The sequence below is a fragment of the Trachymyrmex cornetzi genome, unplaced genomic scaffold, assembly GCF_001594075.2.
Source record: "Trachymyrmex cornetzi isolate Tcor2-1 unplaced genomic scaffold, Tcor1.1 scaffold482, whole genome shotgun sequence".
Classification (NCBI taxonomy): Eukaryota; Metazoa; Arthropoda; class Insecta; order Hymenoptera; family Formicidae; genus Trachymyrmex; species Trachymyrmex cornetzi.
In genome coordinates, this window is record NW_017299641.1 from 1288257 (window position 1) to 1298517 (window position 10261).

Consider the following 10261-nt stretch of genomic DNA (forward strand, 5'->3'; position numbering starts at 1 on the left):
GTGAGTGGCTCGTGTCCAATTGAGCCGTGTCCAACTGGGTGCCACTCGTTTTCATTAATTGTTTACTCAATTATTATCAATTTTACAGAAAAACAGCAAGTGACAAAAACTGTTTATTTTCTTCTCATAGAATTCTGAGAATTTTTTCAGAATTTTTCAGTACCGCATTTTCTCATGTTGGTCAAAAAAATAGTTGCTAATAAGAAAATGCAGTACTAAAAAGTTGAAATTCTGAAAAAATGTTTAGAGCTCTATGAGAAGAAAATTAACCATTTTTGTCATTTGTTTTTCTGTAAAGTTGATGATACTTGAATAAAAAATTAATGAAAACCAATATTTTTAGTAATTAATAGCTTGTCAACTATTGCGAAAATTGCAAAATGATAAAAAACTTTTCATCTCAGTTTAGTTCGCTCTACCAACACACGATTTAGTGGTCATTCTGGGACACCCTGTACATAGTACATGTATATACAAGATGTTCCGATATTTTGGGATTAGAATTTTTATCTCCAAATGACTTGAGGAATCTGCCATTAGCAGGTGGTGCGTCGAGTCTGAACCGTCCTGTATATACAGTGTTCACCAAAAGTTCAGGGCAGTATCTAAATAACTTCTGGATGGTTCGAGATATAACATTGAAACTTATAAGGATACAATGCATCCAGAACGACGGTTTAAACGCTCAGTGAGTTCTTGCATCTAATTACATATTCCATTAGATCTAAAAATATAGATCAAACGGATACAAGAGCTCACTGAGCGCACTGAGGCACGCGATGCACCTAATGCACCCAATGGTATCAAAATTTATCGGGTACTTTCCAGCAAGGACACAGTCAGACACAGTGGTTGCGTTCGCTTTGCCGCTTACAGTGCTTGTGAGTATCAATTGTTCTTGTCTTATATTTATTAAACAAGGATGAAACGACACTTAAAGCGTTATGAACGTCAGAACGAACACAGCCTGTGTAACACAGTGAATCGTTTCATCCTTGTTTAACATAGGCAAAGATGTAATGATACACTCAGTATTACTTAAAATAAGTTAAACCTCGGTTAAAAGTTAACCATGAGTTGTGAAACTGGGTCTAATGCTCATTTTCAATGTAGATTAACTTTAATCTCGGTTCAACTTACTCTTCGTCTTTTTCTAGTTCAAAAGATTACAGAAGTAAGTTCTTAAAGAAGTAAGTTGGACCGAAATTAAAGTTAATCTACGTTGGTGGAAATGAGTATAAATAAGTCCCGTAATCATCGGTTAACTTAACCACCGAGGTTGGTGAAAGAGACCCTAAGGCCCAGTTCCACAACTCACGGTTAACTCTTAACCGAGATTCAATTTGTTTCTCATCATGAATGAGTTGAACCTCGGTTAAGAGTTAACTGTGAGTGGAACTGGGCCTAAGAATACAAAGAATTCGATCGGTTCACCCCTTATTGAATATCTTGCTCTCTGCACTTTTTTACCTGATCTTCACGCTAAAGTAGAAGACACGTTTGGTCTATTCTTATTATGTATATAGTTACAACGTTGCATATTGCAACGACGTTTGGATAGACCTGAATTAGACAGAGTACTGACATTCATCCTTTGTTATTTACGCTTCGTTTTGCTCATGGTGGAAGAAGATAGAAGGTTTGTTCGCGTCGCATGCTCCAACATGTTCCAACATACTCCTACCATAGCTCCTACTCACTCTATCAAGCGCGTTGGAGTGAGTAGGAGCTATGGTAGGAGCATATTGGAACATATTGGAGCATGCAACGCGAACAAACCCAGAGTACCTATCATGGATATCAAGTCGGAATGAATTCCGATCGGAATTATTCCATTTTTCGTAGACAACACAATAGAAATTTAAGGAATAATTGAATAATTCCTATCGGAATCCATTTCGACTTACTCCATGATAGGTGCGATAAATAAAACAACGCGCATAACGACAATTCAGAGCAATTAGCTAGCCAATTAAATTTGGGCCCTAAATTTGGTCCTACTGCGCATCCCTCAAATTGTCTTCTACCATGGCGTTCACCGAGAGAGTGGAGAAAAAACTCTGGTTCACGAGCCGAGTTTTGGACAGGTCTGATATAAATATTTCTAATTGTACTGTTTATGAATAAATGTTAACGGTGTACTTACAGTTATGGTAGAGGTATAAGCATTTCTACTCAGGAACTCTAATAATTTTTCCTTAGCTTCTTTCTCAGCAATTCTTGCACGTAATAATTCGTCCTTTAATTTTTCTGCTTCGGCAGCTCTACGTTCCGATTCTTGAACTAGTCTTTCAGTTAATAATTCAGCTTCTCTAGTTTTCCGTTCCAAATGGACCTTCTCTTCTTCAGTCTTCATATTATTCAATCGTATACGCGTGATTTCTTGTTCAGCTTCCGATGCTTTCTGACTTAAAAGCATTGCTTCTTCTTCTGCTACACGGCTTTTCTCAGCTAAAAGATCTGCCGTCTCTTCAGACCTTCTCTATAAAACATAAAATTAAATGATTAAATACGTACATTTTCTATGTATACATTAATTTATATTTTTATATGTTTATTTCTATATTTTTCTGTGTCATTAGTTTCTTACAAGAGCTTCATTCGCCAATCGTATCTCCTCCTGATATTGTAGAAGTCGCTGTTCCATTGCAGCCTTTTCTCTTTCCGCTGCCTCTCTTAATTGTTTCTCTCGTGCTAATTTATTTCTTTCAATTTGTCTCCTACATGTAATGTCATAGATATTTTTAAAAGATTCAGATGATCAAATAATGATATATAAAAATATAATTTATAAATTAATCATCAAATTAGATCATTATCACATTTTATTTCCTTAAATATAATGTATTCGATAATATATAGCAATCTCCGGTCTGTTAAAAAAATATCTGGACTTCGATTGTAATACTTACAAATATACAACCGACAGGTTAATTCCATTCAAAGTATATGCCTTTGCAATTTAATACACTTATTCACACATAGCGATTATTTTCATCGTTTAAAAGAAGATTTTGAGAAATTATGGTAATGTAATTATTTTCAAAAAATTATACATTTCATCAGCGACCTTGATCTTAGAAGACACTATACAGGACAGATTTTTGAGTCAGCTTTTTAAATTAAGTAGAAATTGCGTTTGAGATAAAAATTATGTTGAAATATCATAATTTTTATTTAAAAAGAACATCCAGCGAGATAACCTCTGTCCAGCTATGCGGAAATAAAAGATGAATAGCTCAGAATTAGGAACTCTTTATGAGCTTTTAAATTAGCGCACTTTCAATTTTTGAGCTCCATCCATTATCCTCAAAATAATCCCAAAACTAATTTACACTCAAAAGATAAGTCATAGAAAATAGCATTATATCTACAATTTCATTAATAAAAATGGTTCCAGCATTAATGTGATACAAAAATATATAATCCTTTAATTTTGAGCTGCAACCCCTTGACAAGAAAATCGTTCCTGGCGTCCGGCACGCAAGAAAGAATTATGTTAGAAAATCAGAAAATAATTAATTTCAAGATTGTAAATTATCTGCTAATTCAGGAGCTCTCGGAATATACATAAACCGATTTTTCACCTGCGGGAAAATCACCCTTGTTTAATCGTAACCTTATTTGCGAATAAGACTCAGCCATGATATAAGAGCTAATGATATTTCGCTAATTATGATATTGATATTATTAATCCAACGTTTCTTAAAGCTCGAATACAGTCCAGGTATGTTAATAAAATACGATACCATGTCTACATTGTAGCAAAACGGAATGATGAAGGTCTTTTCCTTCATCATTATCTTTTTAGGATAAATTCAGATAGCAAAAAAAATTGTTTATTACTTGTCAGAGTATCCTTCATGTATTGTCAGTTTCATAATTTTTTTAATTCCCGAGTTGAGGGCCTTTCCTTGTCAGTTATGTAGACAATGAAGTCATTAAACATCTTTTTAAACACAGAATTCGTGATAAAAACAAACTGTTTTATGAAAAAAGATACGTTTACTTACCTGGATTTTTCTTCCTTGGCTTGTGCTTTCATTTGTTGAACTTCCATGGAATCCGGTTTGCGTCTCCTCATAAATAGATCGTGATTGCCAATACATAGATCTAGGATCTTAACAAATAATACATGAGCGGCTGTGTCACTATTATGATTGTTCAATTTTAAAGCTATTAAACCCCTCACCCAGCTGCCAACATCTGATTGTTTTTTTACCAGTTTGTTCATGCGAGTTTTCTGCGAGAAGAACATGAAGTTTGGAGATGTTTTCTCTACAGGCTTGATTATGAACTTCTTATCGTCGAAACTAATATGACGAATTTCTGACCATGTAAACGTTGTCTTCGGTGCCAATTTATTTTCCTTTTCATAAATATTCAATCCCAATGCTGTAACTCCAAGCCAAAGATCTGTTTCCTTCTTATTCTATGAAATAAAATAAGAAAATTTATATTAATAGATTTTTTAAGATATATATCAAAATATTAAAATATTAAAGGATACAAAATATTGGTAAATGTTTACTTTAGGGGAGATATCTCTGATGTTCTTGACTTTGACATATGTTGTATAGTTATATACAACATATATGTCAAGAATACTTTCCTGAGTATACTCTCTAAAAAGTTTTTCAACCATGGCTCGTTATTAAAAAGTTGTTAAAAAATTAAGTTAATTATCCTCTCTAATAGTTTTAATAGTAATAAAATATACATTTTTGTGCATGAAAAGTTATAAACCCATGTCGAACCTTGCTTTACATTTAAAATGCGTAAATATGCAATTTTTTAAAAAGTGAGTTCCGCGCCCGGCAACTCCACTATCAAAAAATTAGACACACAAGTTTGGGTTGAACCTCCTTTCACGCCAAAAATTGTAAATCCAATTTGAAACTTCGCTTCGTATTGAAAATTGTAAAATCAAAGTTAAATTGGTTTTTTTTTCTTTACTAAAGTCACGAACTCACTGGCTCCATACACATACATATAATGTGTGTATTCAACAAAGCAAGGTACTACATGAGTTTGCAACTTTCCACGTGAAGCGAGGTTCAACTCAAACTTATTTTTTGGTAATGAAGTCGTCTCCCCCTCCCTCCCCCCGTAAGAGAAAGAGGCGAAATCCAGTGCGTTCACGCACATTTTACAAGACAAAATAAAATTCCACATAGATTTAACTATAGGTATAAGGCATGTAAATACGTTAATAACGCGATATTTACATTAAATAAAATTGAACCTTTTTGATTTGTATCTATTTAATAAACAATAAGTGAGACAGGTAAAACCTTTTGAAAATTGCTCAGAAGAGTGTCCTTGACAACATATATCAAGGTTAAGATCATCACAAGTATCTTCTCTAAAGTCAACATTTACGAAAGATATTAGTTAATGTAAATTACATCATATACCTACACTAATAGGAAAATAGTTCACACCATACATATCAAGATCCTGAGCAATCTTAAGATATTCCATTTCTGCTTCGTCTCGAGACATGCCACGATGATCAGCGTACCAAATTTTTATCCTATCCTCCCACATTTCTGGAGTCATTTGATATTGATCTATAACTCTCTGTGGAAGCAAGTCCTCACTGGCAAGCATTCCAGGGCGATATGAAATTTCATCATAATCACCATACTGATAATCAAAATAGAAATTACTATTTTTTTCCATTATACACATATTATAATTATTAATTTTTATAAAAAAAAAACTAACTTTCGAATGCATATTTAAAAATCAATATATACATATATAAGATATGCTATTTTAATAGCTACGAACAAATACCTCGAAAAACATGGAAGGTACCGAAAAACGTTTCGATAAAAGTACAGCTTGAAGAGGGAAGGGAAAAGAATACAAATAACAAAATCAATTTTAGAAAACAAGTCAATTTTTGAAAGTGTAAAAACTATCGCATTATTCCATTTTTTTTCTATGAAATTATATAATTTTTTACTTACTTTTTAATATGATTCCTATAATTATTCTGCATATTAAGTTAAAAATATTAAATCAATAGTTTACGAAATATTTTATACTTTATTTTAGCACATTTTGATATGCGATATATCGTAAACTAATTTTTCGATAATCATATCGTAATATTTTTACACACAGAATGACGAGATAAATAAATTGATGTAAAGAAAACACATAATTGCTATTTAAAAAATTATATATAGGGTATCTCAAACTTTTTTGTAGACGCATCGCTTGTAGGCAAGTAGACTGGACCAAACTGAATCGAAACATCCTCTATCATCTTGCAATTTTCGCAATAGTTAACGAGATATTAATTTCTAAAAATCATCGAATAAACGGGTAAAATCGACGCATAACACAACTTTAAGGTATTTTTTAGAGTTCTTTATGAGATACTTTAAAGTGTTTCTTAAAGAATTTTTAAAGTTGTTTTATGCGTCAATTTTAGACATTCTGCTCATTGAGTAACTAAAAAGAAAAAAAATTGTGAAAATTGCAAAATGGTAGACGATTTTTCGATTCGGTTTAGTTTGCTCTGCCCACAAACAGTATGTTAAAAAATTTGAGACACTTTGTATAAGGTAATCGGACTTTATTATGGCCTAGTATCTAATATGCCCTATTCGCCGTTTGTGGGTAATTACACAATGAATTCAACAGATTGCTCAGACGGACAAAGATTAACATAAGTCGTAGTTGTAGGTTGATTAAAACATTGCGTCGATCTACGACTACAACTCACGTTTTACGACTCAGTTTTTACGACTCACGATCATTTTTGTGCTGAGGTCCTTGATTGCATCAGATTTGAATGTATCAATCTATTGCTCAGTTTGCTCATTTTATATTGCTAAAAAAATTACGAGATCACTTAAAGCGCTAAAAAAGAGCAAATTCAAAATTATATATCTTTGCAAAACATAGCCGCAGAACAATTTAAAAAGCATTTAAAGCTTCATTTTTAAATGCTTGAAACCTCATGTGTCTACAACAAATTCATTACAAACGGCACTGGTTTAAAGTGAATCATATGGCCAAACTATGCATACGGACAATGAGTGTATGTACGTACACACATCGATCATAATATATTTTTTTTATTTTTGTTTTAAATGGATTCCAATTCACCTATTAAACATCGTGGTAATAAGTAGATAAGTACAATATAATACGAATTTGGACCAATGAAAATAAATTTAATTAAATAAGAAATTACTATATTCAGTCAAAGCAATCCTAGTGCTTAAATATTTTTATGTAAATTTATATACATATCTGATTCTGTAAACTGTACGCCGAAATTTTTTTCGGTCTTCAAACGCCATCATAAGCAGAATCAGAGTAATAATTAAAATTTACAAGCAATTTTTGATGCTAGTAAGCATTTTTATATGGATTAAAAATTAAATGTTAATTTATTTAATGTTATGAAATCTTATATTTGCAAATAATTTCATTGCGAAAAATATTGCCTCAGTCAGAGTTTGAACCTGGAACTCTCATTTATATTTTGCGAATTGCACAGTTGCTTTTCTTTAAGAGCAAGTATGTGTTTCTCACATCGGTTGATTCATCTCAACTTTTATTCTATTCATAAAAGTATTAAAGTACAATTGTAAAAAAGATAATAGTTTACGAGATATTTGACATTTCATGTCAATGTATGCCAGAATAAAGTATAAGATACCGCGTAAAGTATTAATTTTTTATATATCTCTATCTTAATACTTTTATATGCAAAATAATTAAAGGAATCATGTTACAGAAAAAAATCATATAATTCCATTTTTTTAAATGGTAATGACCTTTATATGTTTGACCTCAACTTAAAAAAATAAAAAACATGTTCAAATTACGTGTTCAAAATACCCTTGAAACTGTTCCATTTTCATCTGAAACATTTTTTTTATCAAAAATAAGTAAAATATTTTCAAGATTTTTAATTTCCCAGTATGCATGCGCGCGCGCGCGTGTGTGTGTGTGTACTTGAGGAATATACAGAATTAAATCAAGTAAAGATCTATTTGCTTTAAAAATAGAGTTCTATTTGATAGGAACTTTACAATATTTTTGGATTTGATACAGTTTTTATCTAAGAAATTGATATTGTTATCTGAAATGTGTATAATTTATGTTTCTAATTTAAATTTTTTAAATATATTCTATTAATTCTATATTAATAAGTCACATAAAATACAAACATGTCTTACCTCATAAAAGCAATTTAGAGTACATAAATAAGATAAATCTATAATTTGTGTATGTTGCATGTTTAAACTATATTTATGTATTATATTTAAAATATATTTTGTAATATATATATATATATATATATACATATATACATATATATAGATAAAATACAAATTATTAGCTACTTTAACTTGAATTTATACTAATATATTAATTTAACAAATGTATAGACCAGTGTTCATAATTGGTTGTTATGTTTAAAATAATCTTAAATATAAGAATCGACTACAAATACCATTTATAGTTTAGTCTACAAAAAGATACCTTTGCTTGGACAGCGTAAGAAGCAAGTAATACAGAAGCCTCAGGTGGACAATAAATATCCATGGACAGTATAGCTTGTTTAACTTGTAAAAAGAACAGATGTTGAGTGACTTCTTGTACTAGTTCTTCAGCAACATCCTCAGGATAAAATTTTGCTAAGAACATGAATGATGTTGTTTGATGTTGCGAAATGCCTTGATCTTGAACTGTAATTAGTTCAGTGTCATTGCAGTAAATATATACAATTAATTACAAGTATCCAGATTATATCTGTTCCAAACAAGGTCTGAATACTGAACAAACGGCGACAAATTACAATCACCTTTCTTGTCTAACTTTAACCAAGAAATAAAGCCCTTTGCATCTTCGTATTGAAGTCCAAAATACCACGTTTCTCTCAATCCTATTGTACGGCACACCAGATCAAACAATTCTCTGCCTGTCGATCTCCACTATGCCACAGGAAATTTGTCAGCTTGCGAGATATATCATCAGTGCAAGATACATAATAGCAATCCAACGTAAGATTGTGTGACACTTGTCTACTAACCTCTAGTTTAAATTCGAGTTCTGCATCTAAGGTGCAAACTTTGACGGGAAAAGATCTCCCGGACTTTTTCCTCCGAAACGGTGACATCTTATTTTTCGCTGTGTTCATTCAGTATTACAAAAGCGTTAAGTACATGCTGTTGATCGCTATATCGTGAAAGCACTCGATCATATGACAAATTAGACTTCGCGCCGCTATTGAAAAATATTTTCACGATGCAGCATCGATATTTTTTTTACTCGCACCTGTTGAAACGTAACCAAACTATAAATGAAGTAACCTTACCTAAAATCTCCAATACGGCACGTTCTCGACATATCTTTAAATGAAATATGAGTATTAATCGACGAGCACGGTGGCTTGTTTCAAGTTTCAACCGTTTGACATCTCCCCGAGAGTGTATGGTTCGCACAATCACATCCTGCCAAATTCTATTATGATCGCGCACCCAAGTATTTGTTGATTTGATATTTTCACAAGCGTAGTTGATACGTGCATGAGTATGCCTACCGTTTACGTTTGCACGAGCTATATCGCGGAATTTTCTAGAATTTTTGCCATTTCCTACAAAGTACAAATGGTCTTATTAGTTTCGATGATCGTCACACGTTTGTCACACTCGCACTTTGATCGACAATGTTCGTAATGATGTTATTGTTTTTAAACTTGTGTATTTATAGATGTACACATGAACGTATTAATGATACAGGATGCGTTCCAAAATTAAGTACTGAAGATATGCTAAGAAAAAATTAATAATGTCTTACGTGAAATTTCTAAAAAAGTTAATAAAAATAGGTTGTATAGAAAATATATATTAAATAATACATAAGATAATATTTTTTAGCTTATATATTTATTTAAAAATGACAAGCTATAAAAAATACAACCTGTATGACTGTATTCGGAAATCAGAACGTGCTTTTACTTCTACGGTGAATCTCTAATCCACCGAGGGTTATGCGGGATCAACGGGGTCAACAATAAAGGCCTTGGCACATAGAAAAACTTAATAGGCCTTCTACAATAAGCCGCAAGTCAGAAGTTCTAAGCGATCTTAAGTTCGGATCTACAATAGATGTTTTAAGCTTTAAGCCGCAAGAAATTGACCAACTACATTCGAATACGAGGAGAATAATTGATTGCGATTCGTTCATTCCTTATGGCTTAAGGCTTAAAAATCTATTATAGATC

General features: G+C 32.0%; 1 protein-coding gene across 7 annotated transcripts in view; it reads right to left on the bottom strand.

The window, feature by feature from the left end:
• The window catches only part of Mer (ezrin/radixin/moesin family protein merlin), an 11596-nt gene extending 1613 nt beyond the window's left edge, over positions 1 to 9983 (bottom strand). The window contains exons 1-9 of one of the 7 annotated variants that reach the window (XM_018513934.1): positions 9958 to 9983; positions 9353 to 9631; positions 9068 to 9165; positions 8840 to 8969; positions 8518 to 8723; positions 5422 to 5649; positions 4014 to 4432; positions 2591 to 2720; positions 2147 to 2482 (exon numbers count right to left, since the gene is read on the bottom strand). In XM_018513934.1, coding sequence (XP_018369436.1) covers positions 2147 to 2482; positions 2591 to 2720; positions 4014 to 4432; positions 5422 to 5649; positions 8518 to 8723; positions 8840 to 8969; positions 9068 to 9154 — 1536 coding nt within the window. In that variant the 5' untranslated portion in view covers positions 9155 to 9165; positions 9353 to 9631; positions 9958 to 9983. Of the gene's footprint in view, positions 1 to 2146; positions 2483 to 2590; positions 2721 to 4013; positions 4433 to 5421; positions 5650 to 8517; positions 8724 to 8839; positions 8993 to 9067; positions 9262 to 9352; positions 9632 to 9957 lie in introns of those variants that run through there. The other 6 variants (XM_018513936.1, XM_018513932.1, XM_018513931.1 and 3 more) reach the window with 6 other exon arrangements.
• Positions 9984 to 10261: the final 278 nt, after the last annotated feature.